Source organism: Periplaneta americana, chromosome 16 (assembly GCF_040183065.1).
Source record: "Periplaneta americana isolate PAMFEO1 chromosome 16, P.americana_PAMFEO1_priV1, whole genome shotgun sequence".
NCBI lineage: Eukaryota > Metazoa > Arthropoda > Insecta > Blattodea > Blattidae > Periplaneta > Periplaneta americana.
In genome coordinates, this window is record NC_091132.1 from 94,535,759 (window position 1) to 94,561,359 (window position 25,601).

Below are 25,601 nucleotides of genomic sequence, written 5' to 3' on the forward strand. Positions count from 1 at the left end.
GGCTGATACGCACAAGACCTCCCTAAAATTACATTCAACTGTGCTACATGAAAATACAATATAAACTCGGCTCGTGATTAAGAAAACATACACATATGCCTATACAGTATCACATCTCTTCAACTGTGAAGTACATAAACCGCCAGACGAATCTCAAACTACTGTGACCCGCATCTCTGCTCTTAATCTGGAACATTCTAAAAATTGCAAGTCATTATTCGTTCCTAAATATGTATTTCCCATACTAGCAAAGTACCGAATATGTATCTCCCAAACTAACGAACTTGTCACGCTAGCAAACCTACGAGTATAATATGTCTCCCGCAATATCGAATTCCGGTAACGAACTTTCGAGATCTGTGTCTCTCGCAGTATCAAAGTTCCGAGTATGTCTGTTCCCCACGGTAACGAACTTCCGAGTATCTGTATCTCTCGCAGTATCAAAGTTCCGAGTATGTCTGTTCCCCACGGTAACGAACTTTCGAGATCTGTGTCTCTCGCAGTATCGAAGTTCCGAGTATGTCTGTTCCCCACGGTAACGAACTTCCGAGTATCTGTGTCTCTCGTAGTATCAAAGTTCCGAGTATGTCTGTTCCCCACGATAACGAACTTCCGAGTATCTGTGTCTCTCGCAGTATCAAAGTTCCGAGTATGTCTGTTCCCCACGGTAACGAACTTCAGAGTATCTGTGTCTCTCGCAGTATAGAAGTTCCGAGTATGTCTGTTCCCCACGATAACGAACTTCCGAGTTTCTGTGTCTCTCGCAGTATCAAAGTTCCAAGTATGTCTGTTCCCCACGATAACGAACTTCCGAGTATCTGTGTCTCTCGCAGTATCAAAGTTCCAAGTATGTCTGTTCCCCACGATAACGAACTTCCGAGTGTCTGTGTCAGACAATTAACCTAGTCAGGAAAACTACTTCCTCATCTTCTCGTTCATCCATAATTCTATGCTGCTTTAACGTAAGGATATAACAGATGAAGCACGTGCCACGAACTAAACTGAAATGTTCTCAATGGAAGTCTGCTGTATACTAATTAATGCTTTAACTTTGACGTTCCTTCGGTCTATATTATCTGCCCCTACTACGCAACACACAACCTTCCCACGCTGTATCCCCAGCAGTCGCGTATAAGGCCGACGACTTTTACCTGAGCCAAACCTGTTTCCTGGCGAACGCTCCATATTACATGATCATTGTTACTTTTAAATCTCCTCTCCACAGCTGTCGCGGGCGGTGCGGCTGGTGATGGCGATCTGGCTGGTGGCACTGGGCCTCGCAGTGCCGCAGGCCATCCAGTTCGGAGTGTCGCACCACAAGGCAGAGGACGGCACCGACGTGGTGCTGTGCACCGTGACCTCTGAGCTAGTGCAGCACGCCTTCGAGATCTCGACGCTGGTGTTCTTCGTGGCACCCATGACGCTTATCACGGTCTTGTACGCGCTCATTGGCCTCAAGCTGCGTCGGTCACGACTTCTGCCCGCAGCCAAGCGCGCGTCCATCGGCAGCAGCAGCACGGACCGCGGAGGCCAAGACCGCACCTCGTGCAAGAGCAGCTCGCCACAGAACTACGTAATCAGAATGCTCGGTAAGTACCTTTTATTCTTATTAGGCAATGGCAGAAAGGGCTCTGTTTCTATGAGCATCAGTAGAAGTTCCAGAAGATCTATTATTAAGAATACTGCAGATCAATTTTCATCTGCATCTTTTCAAATGCCTTTCAGGTTACGACAACAATCGACATAAAATGAATTTCAATAACTGCCAAAGCGATCTCACTGTTTGGAAGACAGCGTGCGTAGTGCGTTGAAAAATTACGCGGGCCATTTTTTCTAGAACGGTACATACTATAGGGACGTACGCGATGGGGTGGTTACAAGGTTTGAACCCCCCCCCCCCTTGAACTTAAAAAAACATTATATGTTTAGATTTGAATATATATTTTTTATAATCGTTTTCCCTTCTCTAATTTTTCACTGTCACAGTAATAAAATCTACATCAACATAAGACATATTCCTCCTACCCCTCTTTCAATATAATTCCTGTGCTTGGTGCTGCGGCACTCTTGAATTACAACAATGCTATCTTTATTATACAGAGATCTACCGAGATAAAATGTAACACAATATGAAATTTAACTTGTGAACCATATAGAAAAGGTTGTTTTGACAGTTCTGCAATGCAGATATTAAATATTGTGCATTGTCGATTTTAAACTCAATTTAATGAAAGTATTTTACCGTCCGTTAGAGTTCTGACTTTATTGTAAAATTGTCGATTAACGTTTTGTGTATTTGACAGTTTAGGTATATTTAATATAAATCTGTAGCATAATAATATTAATAAATATGCTATAACATAATAATAATAATAATAATAATAATAATAATAATAATAATAATTGTCCTAAAAACTATTGGGCCTAATGGTCTGTTACGGTCCCAAGCCATCTCTGTAAAGGTCTTAATAATAATAATAATAATAATAATAATAATAATAATAATAATAATCCTAAAACGTATTGGGCCTAATGGTCCATTACGGTCTTAAGCCATCTCTTTAAAGGTCTTAATAATAATAATAATAATAATAATAATAATAATAATAATAATAATAATAATAACAATAATAATAATAATACACAACATTTAAAATACCGATAATGTAAATTGTAAACACTTTTTATATTGACCCCCCCCCCTTTGACAAAATTATGCGTACGCCACTCACACAGTACATACTTATTTTAAGTATTTAGAACTATAAAATTCATCTGTGTTATTGCTATTAGGACAGATACTATAAAAAGACTAGTGTTTTAGTTTAAACATATTTGGTTAGGTGACATGAAAGTCGGCCGAAGTTTACTGTATGTAACAGGAGTATTGGTCAGAGTTCGCTATAGGGAGGGGGTGTTTGCAACAGTGGTTTTGCATACCTATCATTTTTGCTCCGAATAAATAATAAAAATGCTGAATAAGATGGAAGCGTCTAAAAGTGAACAGCGTGTTGTAATACGTATTTTAAGTGCAGAAGGGCGTACATCTGTTGAAATTCATTAAAGAATGGTTGTAGTATACGGAGATAGGTTCCTATGGAAATCAGATGTTAAGAAATGGTGAGCGCGGTTTCTATCGAACCGAACATATCTACAGCACACTTCACAACCAGGGCAAGCGTCAACCCTATCACGCCAAATTCAGTTCAACATGTTGATATTCTTGTCCGAGGAAGTAGTGGGGATATTACGATAAGCGAAATTAGTTTATTACCGGTACTGAATATAAACTAGGGAAGTATCCATAAAATTTTTAAAAGCCTGCAGCATCGCAAGTTTGCAGGCAGTTATTGCCACAGTTTTTAATAATGAGCAGAAATTCGAACGCGTAAGAATCTTCTAATGCAACCCCGGACGATATCAAGAGAAATTTGTCTAGTTTTTGTATCGCATTGGGACGGGCGGCGAGTCCAAGCGCCACACTCCTTTCGGCCTAGCATGAAATGGAATCATAACGGTTTTCCTCGCCCTGGCAAGGTCAAGTTGCAAGGAAATGCATGAAAAGGCCTTTTTTTTCTTTCGATTATTGAGATCTGTTGCTTTTGCTAGTGAAATTTCTCGAACGTTGATAAATGATCAATACCCAGCGCTATGCAAGCACGTCGGGGATTTTAGACAAAACATTAAGAAAAACACCAAGGCCATTTGAAAAGAATAGTGATTTTGTTGCATGACAATGCCGGAACTCACACTGTCAGATAAAAAAGGGACAAGTTGCAAAGGTTTCGCTCGGAAACACTACCACATCCATGCGATTTCCATATTTTTTGGCGATATGAAGAAAACCTTCAATGGAACGAAGAAGGGCAAAATACTGTTAAACATTGATTCAACTCGAGGTTACATGGATTCTATGAAGCCGGTATCAGTCGCTTGGTATCACAGTGGGAGAATTATGTTAACAACCGTGAGAACTGATGAGTATTAAGCAATAAGATTAGGTCATTTCTATTAGCAATGGTCGCGTTTCATAATGAACGACCCAATAACATGATAGAAATATTTTCAAAACTCAGTATTGCAACATTATATACTCTAAAATTGAATCCCGGAATCCGAGAGGGGCCGAAATCCCTTACATCAAACTTTTGGGAATTTGAAAAAATTTTATTGTTGCTACAAAATGCTTCTGACTATTTTCTTACTTTAAGTATATCTCCGTGATATCCTTTCATAACCATGACAATAAATGTCTACTAATTATTTTTCATCAGAAATAAATTTTCAAATTGCTTAAATATTGGGCTCCTTCGAATCCGGACCTTTTACATACAATTTTTGCATAATTGAAGACCTCCCTCAAAGAACGTTGTATATCATATGCAAAAACCGTTGATATACAACGTTCTTTGAGGGAGGTCTTCAATTTAAAACTATATTAGGTGGCTTTGAAGGTTAATTTGTGAGTTTTTACGGACAATAATGTATTTGACAAGTAATAGAGCAAAAACAACAACAACAATAATAATAATAATAATAATAATAATAATAATAATAATAATAATAATAATAATAATGAACCTATGGAAACATTGCACACAGCAGAGCAGAATTGTGTTATAAAAACAGACTCATGTTAAAATAATTATTTTTTTGAAGTAGTAGTTCCTTTAAATTATAATATCCAGCCCACACTATGTACAGAATGCGGGAAATATATATGGAATTAACATGAAAAATGTAAACAAAAGAGGAAGATCAACAGAGTATAAGTGTGCTTCATAATATCAACCGGAGATATACTAGTTCCAAACTACTACATTTAAAACACCCGATTCCAGATTCTGAAAGATCCACACTTCTTGGTGTGAACTACAGTATGAGAAAATTTTTGTAAAATTAGAATGAAACATTGCCGTTACCGTGAATGAGAGGAATTAATAATAATAATAATAATAATAATAATAATAATAATAATAATATAACAATTATTATTATTGTTATTATTATTGTTACTATCATTGTTATTATTGTTATTATAAAAATCGAGGGAGTTAAGAAGAGGTGTTGTGCAAAATGATTGCACAGTACAAATATTTATTCATAAAATAAATAAGAAAAGAATGAGGTAAAAATTGGATTTTTAAATATAAATTAATAACACAATAAGAGATCTGATAGGGTTTTAAGATATGACCGATGGAGACGCAGAACTAATAAAATACTCAATATGTAAATTACATGAATTCAGGCTTTAACAATGTAGTTTCAAAAGTAGTAACATAGTTTTTGTTGACAAACCTTTTCTTGCACTAAAAGTAGTGTATGGAATGGACTGGAATGGAATTTATGGGAGGGGGCACTATGGCCCAGCACCTCGACCCGTTACAATCTATTGCGCTAATCCTCGAGCTAAGCGCATTTCCAAACCCACATCGGCTGGTTATACTAAGGTTCCAGATGTCGAGCAGGCAACCCTCCTCGTCCCTAGGCCAATCCCATTCGTTCGTCAGCCGGCGATCGGGGAATGCTATGGAATGATGACGAAATGGAGAAATATTGACGGAATGATGTAAATGCCTAATATGGGGAAAAACGGGAGAACTCCAAGAGAAACCACAACTGCGACCTTCTCCGCCACAAGTGTCACTATGGATTTTTCAATTAAAAATTCCAAATCAGACCGGGACTCGAACCCGGGCCGCCTGCGTTACAGCCACCGCAGCGTCAATCTAACTCAGGACTCTGTAATAGAAAGTTTTTGTTCTGTAAAATATCTTACTTCACAAAGTCAATGGAGTCGGAACTAATTTTGTAACTTACAGAAATAGTACGTTGTTTCTATTTTTAAAATTTCATAGGCTCAGGTAAAGTTAAAAAATTACTTTAGTAATACATGGGCATACTCTGAAGAAAATCGATCCTTTTTTACTCCCTATAAATACCCAGGCTGTCGAAATAAAATTGACGATCACTTGTCATGAGTTACGAAAGCGACTTCAACTATCTGACCACAGCTGTTCCATAAATCACTTTTGTTGGTTTTATAATGTCAATCAATAGCACTTTAAAAAAACAACCGAAGCATTCATGGACAATAACGCGGGTCTGTGTTTTGACATGTAACCTACATGTTTCTTCTTGACTAAAAAAAATAAAGAGAGTTAAATAAAGAGCTTTAGTGGTGCTGAATATCAAGTGCGTAAGAAAAATCGTCATGGCAGGACTAAACTGAAACAGATCCAGCCGAAGCTCTTTAAAATAACAATTTGTGAACAAAGAGAAATTGACTTCGATCCTCTGCATAAAATGTAGTTATTCGTTAGTGTCGAACGCAGTAGGCCTACAGTAATATCGCCCGAGCTGTGAGTAGCACACGATTCAAAGGTTAAAGCAGAGACCTGAGACATGGTTGTTCATTGTCAATGTTGTGTCTTGTACTCCAGCGTTATGGGAGTCCCTTCCCGTGTACAGTAAACAGTGCAGTTAGTATATGAATATTATGTACACTGACGTTCAAAGCTATCTGACCCGTACTAATCGATAGTGTTCGATAATAATATGTTCGTATAAGTATGGCTTCCTTAGTTATTACTTCTGTGAATAGATGGCGAAGATGACAGTCATTGTTGCCAATAGTACATAAATATACTAACATTATGGAATTCAAAATTTCAACCCCTCTAATGATTGTCAGAATAATAATTTGTACTTACGGTCTTACAAAGAAAACTCTTATACATATGTTTAACTGTCTTATACTTACACAACGAATAACTCGTTTATAAGTCGTGTGTAAATTCCTTACTAATAATCACTACACACGTCGTGTATAACGATACAACTGTTATAGAACTACGTCATTATTTTATTACGAAATGTAACAGAATAACTGAGGTTCTCTATCGCATCCGATAGTGCGCGCTAGTGTGTCGCGCTAAGTTTCGATAGTACAACTGCGCTTGATCGATTACCACGCTATATTTTGGTCAAAGAGTACAATTAGAGCAATATTATTATAATTATTCTGTGCTCCTTGGTTTCTTTTCTGTGGTTACAAGGCAACCATCATCATAAAATGACAATCGATACGAACAATTGTTAAGGGGGGGGGGCATTTTTTTCTCAATATACAACGATTAAACGTATATAACTATTGGAAAGCAATTCCCATGTATAGTTACAGACTGTTTATACATTCATCGCTAATACATGGTTATCAGTAACGTTTTCTGTCCCAACTCTGCATAAGTCTCGTATAAAAACTATACACGGTTTATTAGTAAGGCCGTTACACTACATTATCATTACCCCCCCCCCGACACTTTTTACTGTCACAATAAAAGTATCGCTTATTGACAACCATCGGAACTATTTTTTAAAGTGTGCCAATTTGTTACATCTTTTGTTCTGACTTATCCTGTGGCTAAAGTTCGCTTACACGATTAGAAAATTGTAGGTCAGATAATCTTGAGCGCCAGTGTACAACAGCAACTGTAGCTGGAGAAGCTAAGCTCTCTGAGACAGGCTGCTCCCCGTCCCTGGTCTAGTGTCAAAATCTGACATTTTCTGTAAGATAAATATGTCTGTCGCCGACTGGCGACTCATGGAGGAGACTGACCTAGGGACGAGGGGGTTGCCTGCTCGAATCCTGGGTACGCAGCGAACCTTAGTGTAATCAGCCGGTATCGGTTTGGGAATGCGCCTAGCTTGAGGGTCCGAGCAATAGATCGTAACAGGTAAGAATGCTGGGCGTAGTGCCCTCCTCCTGTAAATTCCATTCCATATCAAGGTAAATATGCTAAAGTACGAATTTCAGTATCACAAGTGACGAAATAATAGATAAAAATATTAATACCAGTAGTTACATTAGTAATAGGAGAAATAAAAAATCAAACCATTAGTACGAATATGAAACACTTATAGTTCAACGACATGTATATTACAATCATTTACATAACTAGCGAGTTGTCACTGATAAAGTAATAACAATAAACACATCAGTATAATAATTATTGATAAAACAACTGCAATCAAGAACCTGATTAAAACATACGTACTGAAATACAGAGTCCTCCATATACGGGTGAGCCAGGAGGAAAGGCACATGGTTTGAGGGGTGATAATACTGGTGATTCTGAACAAAAAGTTTATATGAACATATGTCTTGTTCTCAACGGAGAAAACGAATGGAAACAATGAGGAAGGGAAAAGTGCAGGTGATAGTAAATTAAAACATGGTTACCTTATGTTCTGTTTAATTGTGTACTTTTCTTTACATAACATATTCAAAAAGTCCACCGTCGACTTAATGCACTTTGCAGCTCTTGTAGACAGCTATTGTGTTGCTGATCTGAGCTGATTCGGACTTCCTTTACTTGAGCACAAGCATGTAAAATGTGAGCGATAATTTCCTCCTTTGTTCTATTTTGTATTTGTAGACTTCGCTCTTAAGCCAAACCCACGCACAGCAATCCAATGGAGTAAGGTCCGGTGACCTCGGTGACCAAGAAATGTTTCCACCGCGACCGATCCAACGCCTAGGATACGTTTCATTGATCATACTACAAATTAATGTCGTTTTGGTTGTGTCCGCATATGAGTGCTGATGAAGGACATGAGATTGATGCCAGTGATTTTCAAACAGCTGTATGTCAGATACTGTTAAGAACAGGACATATGTTCATATAAAGTTTTTTGTTCAGAATCACCAATATTATCATCCCTCACACCATGTACCTTTCCTCCTGACTCATCCTGTATGACGCCAGGAGACGTACAGAAACATTGTCTCGTATAGTGGTGCTTGCTGTACACGCCGAAGTTGAAGAGCGTTTGCTTGGCGTTGCATGCGTGCAGTTCATCTCAATCTCTCAGTCCATGGATTGAAATCAACTTAGTTTTAAATTCTAATAATTACAAAAAGATTAATATTTATAATATTGTATAAAATCTTCGAATTTTTTCGAGAATGAATTGCCAACAATAATTCAAGTTCTACTGTATCAAGAAGTTTCTCTCTCTTTCTCTCTACCTCTCCCTCTCCCTCTCCCTCTCCCTCTCTTCTTCTCTCTATCGCTCTCCCTATCATCTGTCTATCTATCTATCTATCTATCTGTCTGTCTGTCTGTCTGTCTGTCTGTCTGTCTGTCTATCTGTCTCTAAACAGCATCTTATAACTGTTTACTCCTGTTGCATGAATATCTCTACCACGTTGGAGTCTTACTTAACATCGAGCTACGATACTCTTGGAGCAAAAGCTATTTATTGTTGTTCATCTGATAGTGCAAAAGATAGAAAAGGAAACAAGTATCCGACTACGTAAGGTTCTAACATGGGAGATCGTTTAGATTGTGAAGTTTTGAATTTGACATGTTTAAGATACTTCCAACCATCAATTCTCAAGAAAAATGTGCACCATATTGATCCGGAGTTTATTAGGTCAGGACACCGAACCATTTGAGAGTTCAAACGCCAGGTTACGTAACGTCTCTAAACAAGACAATAACTCAATCATTCAGCAGCTTAAACCGTTTTCGATAGGTCACGTCTTCCAGATATCTACTACCGATAATATAAACTCGAAGAGAAACCCGGGCTTTGTTTCCAACTCTTTCTGCTTCTGGAGCTACATTTTCCAGACAGTGAAACAAGATTAATTTGAAAGTAAGTTTACTGTATGCTCTGAAGCATTGCACTTCCGGGTTGAGGTAAGCTCAGTTGATCCCAGAGTCTTAAGTTGTTCGAAACTTGTTCATCCTCTTCGCTGTTCAGTTGTCATTGAAGCCTGGTTCGTAGTAACGGTTGGATTCAGGTGGTTCGCATTGCCAACTGGTACAACGTCTGCTTTAAATTAAGGAGAAGTTGAATTTATGAGGCCAGGGAGCTTGTTACAAAAAAATTCTAGAACCGTTCAAAACCTGTTGGATGGGAATTAAATGTCTTTCTGATTCGAAAGAAAGCTAAATGTATGATTTTGTAGCCAGCTTTAGTTTTACATGAAAGTAACTATTTATTTGACAGGTTTGGTAAATATCTACGTCTTCAATTTGCTGTTAAATTCAGTTTAGATATTTTAGATAGTACTGAAGTGCTTCTTTTCTCAATGGAGGAAGATATTTCAACCTGTCGCGATACGCTGTCCTATTTTCACTAATTTATTCTTATCTACTTTCGACGACCGCGAACCTGAATTCAAATCTCGTCGGTGACGGGATTGTATTTCTGGAGGACAAAACAAATTTGAGAATTTTTCTCGTATTTTCGCCTTTTTTTTCATTCTACGAACACTCTTCACAATTTCACTTCATAATCTCTGTCTCTAAAAACAGAACTCCATTTGTGTTTTCGTGACGCCGAATCGAGGAAACAATGTGAAAACACTAAACCTCTGTAAAAAAAAATCGTAAGTAAAATGAATTTCGTGCTGTTCCTTAGACATTCACAACGTTTAAGGAGGGAAATATGCCTATTTTACTTGGTCATTTTACGACGCTTTATCAAGTGCTAAGGTTATCTAGCATCTGAGTGAGATGAAAGTGATAATACTAGGGAGATGAGTCCAGGATCCAGTATCGAAAGTTACCCAGTATTTGCTCTTAATGGGTTGAGGAAAAACCTCGGAAAAACCTCAACCAGGTAACTTGCCCCAAACAGAAATTGAACCCGGACCCGCTCGTTTAACGGTCAGGTAAGCTAACCGTTAGTCCACAGCAGTTTACAATATGCCTATTAAAGCGACCTCTAATATAGGCTATGGTGTGTTCATTTCAAAACTTCCTTGAATAATTTAAGATGTGCAGGCGACACGATTTTAAGGAAAAAGATGTCGATATGGTTATCGAGGGGAAAATCAAAGCCACTGTTCATTGAATTTTCTATTCCATCCCTTGGACTCCAATCACCCCAAATTTTGAATTTCAAATTGCATCTCATCTTCAGACACGTCATTTTAAAGGGGATGATAAATCCTATCCGCCTACCGAAAAAATAAATAAATAAATAATTCGGTCCACCCGTGTCTGAGATATAGCAAGAAACGTATACATTAATGAATTAAGGTTTAGTTGTTATTAGGTTGTCAGCCGAACAGCAAAGTAGAATTAATGGGAAAGAAAGGCCAAAAAGTAAGGTCCGTGAGATAATACATTATGTAATAAAAGGAGAAGTCTGGATTCAACAAGAAGGAGGAGTGAAGGAATGTGAACGAGCCATTAATTGAATACGTACCCAGAATAGACTAATGTTGCATAATCCATGTTTAATGAATTTGAGTTAAAGGAAAAAAAGTTGCATATTCCACCCCTGTTAGAGCTGCAGTGGCAGAATATCAAATTATTAAGTGTGGGGGATAATTATAAGGCTTTGAATTTGGCAGTCCCTAAAATAATGTTGCATATGATGAGAAACATGGCGGGCGTAAACAGTACTTCTCTATCGTGCAGCTCATGAATTCATTTTAATAAAGGAAAACGTCGGAAGATAAACATACAGAAGTGGATGGATGTGAAAAAGAAAATGCTGAGGAATATCGGGAAAGAATATAAAACACGAAAGAACATTATAGTACCTGGGTAGAAACCTCCGAATGAAGTAAGTGTATAAATGTTGCATATCCAACATAGGCCTAGTATTTTATAACTTATGCAATTTTATTTATTGTTGGTTTGTTTTCATTATCTTTTCTAACTTTAAATATGTAATGTCAGTTTCTTCTGGCATTGTGAGGTGTTTGTTTTAAAATATGTGTACTATTTTCCTGCCACGTGACAGGTGATTGAAAAAAGAAAGGGAGTATGCCCTGTATATGTTCCTGAACAATGGATACATGTTATCTAGTCTTCTTCTTCTTATCTTCAAGTATTTAGGCTTATCGCCTGTTACGCCTCTATTTGCTGGTCTATCCAGCGTTTCCTTGGGCGGCCTTAAGAGGAGCATCGTTTCAAAACGTATTAAGTCCAACAGTGGACGAAATTAAATTTGTTACTTTCTATTTATTTATCTTTCATGCTGTGAAGTCTGATGGTTCTAAGTCGTCATATTTGTAAATTGTGAAACAAGTAGGTACTTCAAAATGGTTTTGTGTAGTGTTTTGAAAACTTGTCCGGTTTACGAGTAATTCAGTTTTTCGTCACTCGTGTAAAAAAATTGTAAGTTGGACATAATACGTTTTGAAACGATGCTCCTCTTCTTCCCTTTGACTTGTATTCCATTATTTGTTTCGGAATACGGTCATTATTCATTCTTTGAACTTGCTGTGACCAGGAACTTCTATATTCTTCAACTTTCTTTATTAAGTTTTCAGCATTGAGTTCCTTTCTAATAGGTATCTGTATTCCTTTTCCTATTCGTTAAATTATATCCAGCCGTTGCTCTTAGGAATCTCATTTCTGCTGCCTGTAATCTAGATATATCTCTCTTCGTCATCGTCTATATCTCACTGCCGTATAAGCATGTTGGTATCGCTATCACTTTATAAAAATTTCATTATAGTTTCCTTCCTTACTTTTCGTTTAAGTGTTCTTCTAATTGTGTCGTTGATTTTATTAAATTTTGCTATTTTTCCGTTAATGTCAATTTCATGGTAAGATATATCACATCCCAAGAAAGTGAAGCGGTGAATCTGTTCAATAGGAGTGTTATTAATGACTATCTTGGATCTTACAGGATTTATACCTTTGAATGCCATTAGTTTAGTTTTTGATGTCGATATTTTTAAATTATATGTTTCAACTATTTTTTGAAGTTCATGTACCGCTTTCTGTAAATTATTCTCACTATTGGCTATGATTACTTGGTCATCCGCATATAATATAGACATTATACTTTTTCTCCTTATGTCAAAATCATAATTATTTAATTTAATTAAATAATTGTGGTTATCTACTCAGCAAGCCAAATAAGCCATTTGTTATTAAGGAAATGGATGGATCACATTTTATAGATTTTTCGTTTCTGGACCCTCAATAAAAATTACGGTTTATTTAACGACGCTCGCAACTGTCGAGGTTATATCAGCGTCGCCGGTGTGCCGGAATTTTGTCTCGCGAGAGTTCTTTTACATGCCACTAAATCTAGTAACATGAGCCTGTCGCATTTAAGCACATTTAAATCCCATTGACCTGGGCACAGAAGGCCAGTTCTATACCAACTGTGCCATTCAGAGCGACTGGATTCTCAGTACGGACGATTCTACCAGAGCTTAAAAGTGTAAGGTAACTAGTGTTTCTAATGCGACTGCTAGGATAGCAAATTTGAATTGTTTCAATGTAATTTAGGCAAAAGAAAGTGTTTGTAATGTTATTTTATATATGACTTAACTAGCCATACCCGTGTACTTCGCTGCACTTGTTACAAATAAATATCATTGACTTAAATCTGTTATATTTCTAAATAGAGCTTTCTTATTGTTAGTGAATAATTAATTAATTTAACATTTTACAGTTTCAGAATATTCGTGAAACTGTAAAATGTTAAATTATTCTGGGGGGAAAAATCGTATTAGTTCTAATTAACTATTATGAAACTGTAAGTATTCAATTTCGCATACTATTGTATTATTGGTTTTTATTTATTTATTTATTTTTTTTTTAATTGTGTATTTAATTTCCAATTTTGAGCCATTTCTTGTAATACCTCCTTATTGCCAATTGTTGTTAGTAAATAATGCATTTAATTCGTAAACTTCAAGTCATCTCTTAATATAGCTATTTATTGCTTTTAAAATAATGTGTTTAATAACTATTTTATTCTTATATATATATATATATATATATATATATATATATATATTTCTTCCTATAACCATTACTGGTTGCCATTGACAAAGAATACCGTGATACAATAAGTATGGAGAAATGCCTTGAGGCTTTATGAAACATATTTTTGTTGTTAAAGTGAAAAATAACAAATTGAAATATATTGAAAAACAAAATAATATAAGAAATAACGTCAAGAAGATGAGAATTACAGTTATGGTTCCTTTGAATGATGCCTGAAAATAGCTATTAACCCTTTGCGTGTTTGTTTTTAAAATAATGTGTTTAATCTATAACTACAGTCAGTGTATTGTTATTAGTATCTCTTTGTTGTTACCTATTGCTTAAAAAAGTGTGTTTAATTTGTAATCTTAAGTCATTTTTCTACTATTCCTTTACTGTACTGATTACATTTGTTTTTAAATCTTTTGTATTGCCCCTAACCATTATATATTGCCCTTCAAGAATTTCGGTAATCGTTAGTTGTAAGTCATTACTTGTGTTATATTTTAATTATTGTAATTGTTCCTGAATCATGTATGTAACTTGTAACCATAAATCATTGCTTGTAATATCTCTTTATTACTCTTAACTGTTTCATTGTTCATGAATTAAATATTAATTTGGAAGTGAAAGTGAAACTTTGTTTTATTAATCTGCTATTGATTATCTTTTTAAGATCTTGATTTACTCTGAAGCGGTTAGACATTCTTGTATATATTTTACATTGATTATTCCTCAAACATCTCATTAATCTTTAACAGGAGCCATTCTTTCACTAATGTGCATGCTTCTACATAATTCATGTGAATTGTAACTGTGACCACTATTTTATATTATGTATTTTGATGCCAACTATAACCCTAATATACCTCAGGGTGAAATAGGGTTTATTAAATTGGATAATAAAAAAAATAATTATTTTTTGTTATCAGTTAAAAATCGTTTGCTCCTGAATTACTTTCAAAGTTGTATTTAGAACTATGAATGTAAGTGCTATTACTATTAAGTATCAGCACATCGTTCTCAATTTTTATTTTAGACTTAGTCCAATTTCTACTGTATAATAAAGAAAACAAAAGCTGAAAGAAAGATCTGGCCGATATTAAAGTGAATAACTGTACTTTCGGAAAAATGTTTTTAAAAGTTTTTCAACTTATGTTTACTGAAAAAGTTACCTGCTAGTTTACATATTCACAAAAAAAAAACATTTTATGCTTAATTTCTCAATAAAAATTTTCAAAATATGTACACGAAATACACTCCGTCAAGTTAAGTATAAAGCAACAAAAAGATCAAACTTTTTCAAGTTATCTACTGCACGAAACACCACAAATAAAATTAAGATCTAAACTGGTCGCCGTTAGTTTCCTCTTGTGAGGACATACATAATTCAGGAGGCCTTGTCCCACATCCAACAAGAATTGTATTAAAGAATAATCCGAAGCACGTGTAGTTTTAAATTGTAAATCATTTTTTACATTTGTGTGCCTTCACCTTGTTCAACTCAAACATCTGGCTAGTATTCTCGTGTTCGTCCACCGGCAATTCAGTACATGAGGTTTAGATGCAAGCAAAGTGATTTCACGATTTCACGGCGTCTAGTTTACAATACCAGTATGCAAATCAACTACTACACCGGCAACACTAGGACTGTAGCTTTGATATTTCGTAGAGGCCTCATTTGTGTCGCGGGCAAGTATATCTGTCTGTTTGATGTGCTTTGTTATCTAAAGTATTACCCCGGAGGCGGCCCAACGCTTTGAGTAACGGTTAGCATATCTGACCGTAAAATTAGCGGGCCAGAGTTTGGATACTGTTTGGGACAAGTTACCTGGTTGAGGTTATTTTTATGTTTTCTCCTCCAAGCAATCGAAGCAGAATTGCCGGGTCACTTTCAGCTTTAGATCTCGAATTCATTTCGCTACCATAATTACACTTCCTCTCTTGCATCATCATCTCCGTTTCTTTCAAATATTTCGGGTTTGCGTCCAATGTAGAGTCGGCTAAGAGCCGCCACTGAACTTTGACTCTGTGATATGTGCTCATTAGATGCTGGTGTGGTTGTACCACAGTCTAGTACTGTATATACAGTCACGAAACTTGAGTTGTTGAGGGTACTAGGAACAATAGACTGTGGCGGTACTATTTCGCATTGTCTTTAATGAGGCGATAGTAGCGATCCTAGTGGTTAGCAACTATCTATGGATGCATATTCCCCACGTATTGAGCTTTGTGACTGTATACACTAGACTGTGGTTGTACTATATGTCGTGGACTCTTCTATGAGGTTCATAATTGAGCTTCGTATTCCAGCTACCTAAAGACTGCAGTTAAATACACATTGGGTATATAGTACGCCGAACACAGATAATGCAAAGGATAAGAATATAAACAAACAAGTCGTCGCTTCGTGTTCGTGGAGTACAGTCGACTCCCGACATTCTGATGCTAATTTTCGTCGTGTTATTTGTAGTGAATAATAACGTACATTCGTAAGTTACGGAACTTGAACACATGCTAATGTCACTTGATATGATTGTATATTTCAAGAAATTATTTCAATAGCACATGATGTTATTGGTACTTAATGCAGTACAAGAAATTCCTATTGTCTGATATTTTTTCGTGTTTCATTAGAATATTGGATATGTCACTCATCACTGAAATTCCACTAATTTTTTATGTGTTTTTCTAGAAATTTCCTAAAATGTATATTATTCAATTTATTAATTGGGATCTTGGCACTGAACATCATCGTAGGCTAAACAAATTCATGCTAAACGTCGAATTAACATCTTCATTATTTTCAGATTTTGATGGTACTGGTTCTTTAGGATTACGTTCAACACACTTTCTGTGTCTTTTGATATTGCAGTGTCTTTCAGTGCAATTTTTTGTAACTTTCACGTTTATTTTATACAATTTATATGTAATGGTGTCTATATTGATAATGAAAATATTAGTATGAATATCCATACTAAGGTATTTTACCTCTGCAATGAACCTTCAATCAGCCATAAGATTCAGTTATTTAAATACTACGACTGATCGATAAGACTACTCACTATGACTGGGTCCCGGCTTCGACTTTATTAGAGCGAGAAGGCAGAGCGTGCATAATTATTTTGTATACGAACATATCTATACCTACGCTGTGACGTCACATGTACAGGGACATCATTTTATTTTTACTTGCATTTTTATTGTACCTGCATTTCTGAATGTACTTCACTCCTACCCCTTCACTAATGTCCTCGCTCCCGTCAAACACACAAACTTACGGCCCCTGTTGCATTCGAAGTCTTCAAGCACTGAAGTAAACACTGCAGTGTATAGTGTATTTCAGAAATATGGTTGCGTTTTCTATAGAAGAAATAACCTATATTAATAATATCGTACTAAAAATTATATTCAAGAAACGATAAATTCAATTTCAGAGAATATGCTTCAAAATGTTTTTAATAATATGCATTAAAGAATTGAAGCCTGCATTGTAATGAACGGCAACCGTTTTCAGCAATTTATTTAAAAATTCAGATTAGCTTTTTTTGAATTGAGGTGGCTAGAAGCAAAGGAATGCTAGTGACATTTGTAATAACATGAGTTAAGTGCATCCAGTGTAAGCTAAAGTATCTAAAATTTTAGTGGCAAAGGGATATTTTAATCGCATCACACATTAAAATTTACATAAAAATTTCACCGATTTTACGAAAGCTTAAATATTTAAACCCCATTTTCTCAAAAGTAACTTAAGTGCACTTAGAGCCCTTTTCTTATGACACCCTCAATTTAAATGCACTCTCTATATTGTATGTTAACACCCATAATTAATATGCTAAATAAAGTAGACATTACATAACGAACATAGCCGCCTGAAAAGTTGAGTTTTTTTTTTTTTTTTAAATGTTACTACTCTACTGTATTTTGATAAATTCCATAAAAGTGATAATCAAACTGAAAATCGTAATATCGTATTTTTCTACAACATAAATGGATACACTACTTTTCTCTCCTCCTATACCTAGTAAACTGATTTGTTTACATACTGCACTAGTAGCATCAAACTCCTGTAATGGAAGGGGGCAACTGAGTTTCCGAGTATAGCCAGGTTAATGTTAAAAATGTTGGTAAAAATAAAGTGATGTCCCTGTACTTCGAATCAGGGAACTTAATTGCAGCTTCTATTCATAAAGCTCGTGGGACCTGGGGTTGAGGCAGCCTACTTCGGTGATGCTTACAAGGAAAGATAAAGGGATCCTGTAAGCCTGTATGGGAATTCGGGCCAGCCCGCAGGGGAATCTGAAGTGAGGAGAGTCTTAGGACATGCACACCACTCTATTCCGGGTAGTACCATGGGTCAACCCAAACTGCCTAAGTTCGAGGGCAGTCCCCAGCCCGTGCCTCTCCCCTCAAGGGGACTAATAGAACCCCGGAATCGTACTACCCCCTGAAACAGATGTCTCGTTAAATCCTCTTATAAAATTTAAATGGGTTTTAAGTAAAAAAGACACTGTCAAAAAAAAATAAAAATGTATAACCAAGAAATAACCAATGAAGTACCGTAAACCAGAGTTACTTTGATCCACTGAAATACATTTTTAAATGTTCTTTTGATTGTTTCTTGTAAAAAGTTTGGAGATGAAGCTATAAAATTTTATATGCGATTGCGGGAATATTTCCTAAAAGCATTTCAGCAGTGAATGTATAAGAATTCCTATACCTCACTTGAGGAATGGAAGCACTGTAATGTTTCTTTTGTAACAGCCTGTACTCATGTGTAAACTTCCTCCTTCCCAGCTGATACCGGTGACTGAAAAAAGTAAGTCAAAATTTAGTTCAAAGCTGTGGGCCAAAGTAAAAATCAAGTAGGTAAGTGTACAGTATTTTCTATCTGAAAATAAATAACACCTATTCACGTGGATAGGGTTACATTGGCCCAAGCCAAAAGTAATCCCTAGCGCTAAAGTTTCTTTCGTTGTAACTGTATGCAGGCCATGTCAGAACACGGAAATTAAAATACCCAATCATTGGCTGTTGGAAACTTTGTGTTGGAGGTAAATGATGGTTTTGCTTTGTCCCCGAAGGAAACGGTTCTCTCTCCGCCTATGATTACAGGTGTCCAACAAAGGCCGTTATAGACAATCCTGAAAGCGGGAGTTATTCTTAAAATATCTTACTATCGCATGGCGCATAGAAATGATGATGTGGATGAAACTCGCAGTGCGAAAAATTGTTAAAACTTTTTATCATGCGTGGGCCAAAATAATACGCGCTGGGCCAATCTAACCCGTTTTACGATACCGTTGTTTCCTATATTTAGCTTGACGAGACTCAAAGAAAGTCGACTAGTGACTGTTTTCGGATATTCGAAAACCACATTTTTTAAATTACGTTCCCGGAAGTGAATCTTTGTAATGAAACATTAAAGTCTAAATATCATCTGTTTAATTGAAACCTCAATCCAGTAGCGATTTTAGCGAGTGGGCAGTATAATGATGCACCTGTGATGATTTTAGATCATTTTCTCTGCCGGAGTGGGATTTGAAACAGCGGGGAAGACTGGATGCATTTAGCAAGCCATATGATACCGTTTATGTGGTTAAGCTTTGCACTTCCAGTTAGAGAATTATTATTTCCATCATATTCACGTGCACCTGATGAACACGCAAGATGTGCTAAGGATAGACAAATTAATTGCTACATAATATGTATCTTAACAGAATGATAGGATGGAAGATGCATAGTTAACTGTCAGAAGACAGATTTGAACCTCATAAGTGACTCATGAGGCAACTAAGCCGGGAGATATTGGGTTAAGGTGACGAGTTCCTTTCCCGCTCCATTGCATACATCGCTGACTATTACACTAATCAGACGTCAGATTCATAGAAACAATTCTTGTTCTTCCTCTGAAGCGAGATGTAGCGTACTGCCTGATAATTGTATAAGGATATATTCTGAAATAAGATTTTGTCCAAAAAATACTCTTCTAACAATGTAAGGTAGACATTTGAAACTTTCTCAAATAGTATGCTCGTTACATTTTGACATCGCTTTTTCTAAAGTAGAAAGACGCTCCAGCCGTTTCCTTAGTGAAAATTAAGACACACCCATTGAGGTTCATTAGAATTATCTTATTCACAATATAGGCCTAGAAAAATATCACATGTAATATATGACATGATGAAGTTATAAAATACATTCTCAACTTATGTAGATATGTGCATAAGCATACTTATTTGTGTATACGTGTATAATTATAGCCTATAGATCAGTGGTTGCCAAACACCACGAAATTGTGACGTAATATATATGTGACGTATAAATGCAACCCGCACACCACTATCGCAGGGAGAGGGGTGGAGTGGGTATCTCCTCAGGTAATGCAGTGAATAACAGTGCAGAGACGGACTGTGACCAAAAAACGAAAGCAATATAATATTCTTCTACGTATTAAGTATACACACTTTTTTCCATGTTAATTTTTTATACTCCTGTTAATTATTTTTGTATTATTAATAAAATAACATAAATTTATTTTCTTATTTAACATAGAAAGAGCGTGTACTTTACATCAGCAGTAATTTGAAATTAGAAAAACGTACCAGGCTGGTCACGAAGTTGTAAATTACACTACATACTTAAAACATAGAAGTCAATACTTTTTATTGTTTATTTATTAATGAAATATACACATTACACTACATACGTCGAAAAAAACGTCGAAGTATTTTATCCCGATTAAGACATAGAAGCCATTACTTCTTATTGTTCGTTTATTATTCAAGTTACAGGTGAGGGCGTGGTAGTCTTCATAACAAGAAAAATAATGACAACGTACATTGTTCTTTTATACTTAATTTAAAATTCTACAACAAATTAAGTATCTCATATTTTTGCCATCTGCACAAAATAAATACTTTTCCTTCCATGCTCCTTAAAATTAAGTTTTTATTTACTATCTGTTTTCGAAAAGACATCGAAACATATTATCCTACACACTTGTAACATTACATGCGTACATCCGCTGCTGATAAATGTCTTTACTTATATAGAAGTGATGGCTGTAAACAGAGGGTGGGGATATGATGTCATGGTTACGCTTGAGTGGAGACAGGGGCATGTGTCGCGACACAGCTTTTGGCGATCACTGCTATAGATTATAACTTTCATGTAAGGAAATGTATATCGAAGCGCCTACAGTGGTCGGAGGAATGACAACACGGTCGCTTCATAAAGTTAGAACGAAAATGACAATTCTCTTATAAACACAGTATTAACTGATATCAACAAGTTATTCATTTCACCGTGATAAATGTGCTATTATAACTGTTATATAAAAGTTCAGAAACATACGAGCTATAGTTGAGCTAGGAATTCCGCAGAAAAATACACAAAACTTTTGAAGAATTTGACTGTGTACTCATTTATTTCTCTGTTGTATATCGGGCTGAAAAGTCTTCTGCCATATGGCGATAAACTTGGAATTTAGAGCCCTCTTAATCTCTTAGCTTTACCCTGTAGTTTGTGAGCGCATAATTTTAATAGAGAAATCCTTATTTGTATGACAGAGTCTGTGTTGTGTATGCTGATTTATATGAGATTGCAAGTAAGAGGTTCGTTAATTATAATTTATTTCCTTAAGATAAACTTGTACTAAATTTGCATTACTATTTTGATATTTGCACAATGTTACAGTTGTAGACACATTAATTATTAAGGTTCGGATAAAGTAGCTGTATCAGGACAGGCAGCATAGGATAGGGCCTTGACTTGCTTCAGACTTAAGCTATGGTTTGATTACGACGACCATCGTCGGCGATTATAAACGCTGGCGCGATGATAGCCAGGAAGTGGTTTCTTAATCAGAGACATTTGTCATTTATTTTGTTTCATCTTCTTCATCTACTACATATTATATGGTGAACATAGCTCAAGAACTTTACAGAAAAATGAATAGGAATAAATACAAAATATTGAAGCCTATATCTACTAGAAAAAGAGGAAAACGATAATATTTGTATTAAGCATTCCTTAGGACGAAGTAAAATACATATATAAATATACATATTATAAAGGGAAGAACTGTAATCTTGTCATACGTCCCGTAAAAATCGGGAAAGTCTCCTATTTAGGGCTAGGTGTCCGGCGTCCCCGTAATTTTTGTCGGGACTCGCAAAAATCCTACAATACAATCAAACTTTATTTCATAATGTAAAAGTCATCCATCTTCATTACACAACTTTTAACACTGTATCACTTCGGAATATGTATGATAAGACTTTCTTGTGTTAAATTTTAACGTACCTTGTTAACATGTTTCGACCTATTTTGGGTCATCTTCAGAACTGTTCGTTGTTGGTCTTGGTGCCTCTTGTTTCCTGTGAGGGCGCGTTCGTAGTGTAGAGTCAAAGAAATATACAGACACACGAAAACACACCCCAACGATATTCTCAACACACAATTCAATTTCAAAACACATACACTCTTTGACTCTACACTACGAACGCACCCTTACAGGAAACAAGAGGCGCCAAGACCAACAACGACCAGTTCTGAAGATGACCCAAAATAGGTCGAAACTTGTTAACAAGGGACGTTAAAATTTAACACAAGAAAGTCTTATCATACATATTCCTAAAAGTCATCATTTGTGTAGCTGAGCTTTACTTGATAAATTAGTGTTCAAATTATTGTTTTGATTTGTATAAATGTTTAGAAAGTTCAAAGTACTGTCAAGAGACGTAAATATAATTTGGCATGAACAAACATTGTTTAAAGGCAATAGTGTTAATTTGTTAATTCCTTGATAGACCTACATTTTTCAGTAACTTCTAACTTAAATTTCCTTACAAAATGTCGACAATCTGTATTTTCGTGACATATTTATGGACAGACTAAACTGCTAAAGACTAAAATCATATCCCACCTCCCTCAAATCTATTTTAAAATTATCCTGCCATCTACGTCTCGACCTCTCCAAAGGTCTTTTTCCCTCCGGCCTCCGAACTAACACTCTATATCAGACGTGGGCATTTAAAGAGATGCGCCGTACTACTCTAATTGCTGCAACACGCATCACCTGTTAACGTAATACTCAGCGGTGGATCGCGTGAAGTATTGAAATACAGAAGGTTAAGCAATTAAGCAGGACAAAAAGATATACAGTTTCTGAATGTTATTTTTATGAATGACAATGAAAGAAAGCAAATTTTCAAAAACAAATACAAACTATTTTACAAAAATCTGAAACATAACTGTATTTCTAATCTAAACAATTACTGTAAAAACCTTATAAAATGACATAAAACGTACAATTCCACAACAGTTAAAATGTAATGCCATAATCTGAATCTATTTGTTTTGAAAGGGCATCAATCACTAATTTGCATCACTTGAAAATAAAATTAAGGAACTTATAAAAAACAGATTCTAACAATATATCAAGCACATTACTAAGAAACAGAAAAAACAACAATTAGGCTATTTTTAAACCTATTACTGTAGTTCTTTTGTTGTTGTCAATTTACGTCAATTAACTCATGCCCTTAAAAAAAGGGATTCATTTATTCTTCTTCGTCACGTAAATCAACAAGTGTTTCAAAATTTGAAGTCATATCAGACATTGCAATTGTGAGCTGATGGAATAAATTTTCTTCTGAAATGCGTGATCTCGATTTGGATTTTACAATGGCCAACTAGAAAACAACTGTTCACAAGTATAGATTGAGCCAAACATAGAATCAATTTTCATAACAAAACTCCGAAGATGTAGATATTTTACTTTGCAAAGTTGTATATACAGTATATATATATATCGTGCAAATTAATCCGAACAACGTAATTAATTATGCAAAAACACTCAAACGGGATAAAAAAAAAAGGATCTAAGACATATCTCAGTAATCTATGTGGCCTCCCTTGTTCCTAATAACAGCTCTGAGACGATTTGGCATGGGTTCCACTAATTTCCCACAAATATTCCTCATTTCTTCATCGCGAAACCATACACCAATGAGGGCAGAAATCATCTTCTCCTTTGTAGAACAATCCATTTTTTGCATTCTTCTTTTGCAAATTGTCCACAAGTTCTCAATGGGGTTGATGTCGGGTGAGTTACCTGGCCAGGGGAGTACCTGAATATTCTTCTTGTTGAAGAGGCGTATGGCATGGTGCCAGGTCTTGTTGGAACACACGTCTACCATCCGGAAATGATTTTTGCAGCTGGGGTACGATTCTGGTTTCCAATAAGTGAATATATTTGTCTGAATTCATCATTCCCTTGATAGGTATTAATGCTCCAGGCCCTTCATGTGTAAAACAACCCCAAAACATTACTTTAGGGTGGTATTTGGGTGCTTGTTGGAGATGAGCTGCTGTTACTTTTTCGGATCCTTTCCCTACGTAAGAAACACGGTGGCCGTGGACCTCGAAATGAGACTCATCGGAAAAAAGTACATTCTTCCAGTCATTCACTGTCCAGTGTTGATGTAATTTTGCCAACATTAAGCGTTTTTTGCACATAACAGGGGTTAGCAGTTGCTTCTTAATAGGCTTACGAGCCCTTCGTTCAGTTTCCAAAAGCCTACGCCGCACTGTTGTGACGTGAATATTCGCCCCAGTGGTAGCCATTAACTCGCGGGTTAAGTCGACAGCAGTTAGTCTAGGATTTAATTTACTTTTCCTGACAATTAAACGATCATCTGCAGGTGAAGTTTTCCTTTTCCGGCCACAGTTTCCTTTTTTCTGGGGTGTGATGGATCCAGTCTCTCTGTACCGTTTTATGATCGAATTAACAGTAGCCAAACCGATGTGACATTCTGCAGTAATTTGCCTCTGTGTCATAGAAGACTGCTCTGCTAGTGTTATAATTTTAGACCGTTTTCGTGGAGTTGTAGCCATTTGTGAAGACGGCAGAATGTACACAGGATTGCAGTATTAAGTCTTCAACACAACTGAAATGCTTATAAGCACAAAACGACAGGCAAAATGTCACATATTATAAAAAAAATAATGACAGACCTTCAACAATGGAATTACACGTACTACAGATGTCAATTAAAGCGGTATGAGCAGCTGTGAGACCAACAATGACAGAAAATGTAAAAATATGTCGTGTTCGGATTAATTTGCACGCTATTGTATGTATATATATATATATATATATATATATATAAACCAGTCATATTTGTGCATTCTCACTTGATAAATATGTCATTTTCCAGTCGAAGAACTTCTAACTGAAGGTCTAATCTTACACATTGGTCATTAACGGAGAATGAATTAGCAAATAATAAAAAATTCATTCTCTAAATTCTTAAAATCATTGAATCTTTTGTCTGTGAATTCATTTATTACATTTTCCAATATTTGATAGAAGTGGCGATTTTAAAGACGGAAAATGATAAAATTCTCTGTGATTTAACTGCATCAGAAATAGACGCAGTTGTGACACAAACAGCTTTAATTCATCGTACATGTGTACGATATTTTTATCTTTTCCTTGAAGAGAAATACTGAAATCTTTAACAGTACTGGTTATGTCGCACAGAAAAGCCAAATCAAAGACCCACCTCTCGTCTGTCAATTCATTTATCGTTTCACCCTGAAAAGGAAACGCATTATGATTATATCGTCGGTTTACATGCAAAATACATTAAGTCAGAAATATTACTTCTGAGAAAAAGGCGTATGTATTGTACATACTGCATATATATATATATATATATATATATAAACTTAGAATTGGGAAATAAAATGCAATTAAAAAGAAATAACGTACTCAAATTAATAATATTTTGAGGATTCAGTTTTGTGGGAATAAGAACGCCCTTTTCTCTG

At 35.8% G+C, this 25,601-nt stretch overlaps 1 protein-coding gene across 1 annotated transcript in view; it reads left to right on the plus strand.

Annotated features, from left to right (window-relative positions):
• Positions 1 to 25,601, plus strand: part of LOC138690952 (neuropeptides capa receptor-like) — an 889,384-nt gene that overhangs the window by 478,980 nt on the left and 384,803 nt on the right. The window contains exon 3 of the mRNA XM_069812542.1: positions 1,226 to 1,589. Within this exon, the coding sequence (XP_069668643.1) occupies positions 1,226 to 1,589 (364 nt within the window). The remainder of the gene's footprint in view (positions 1 to 1,225; positions 1,590 to 25,601) is intronic.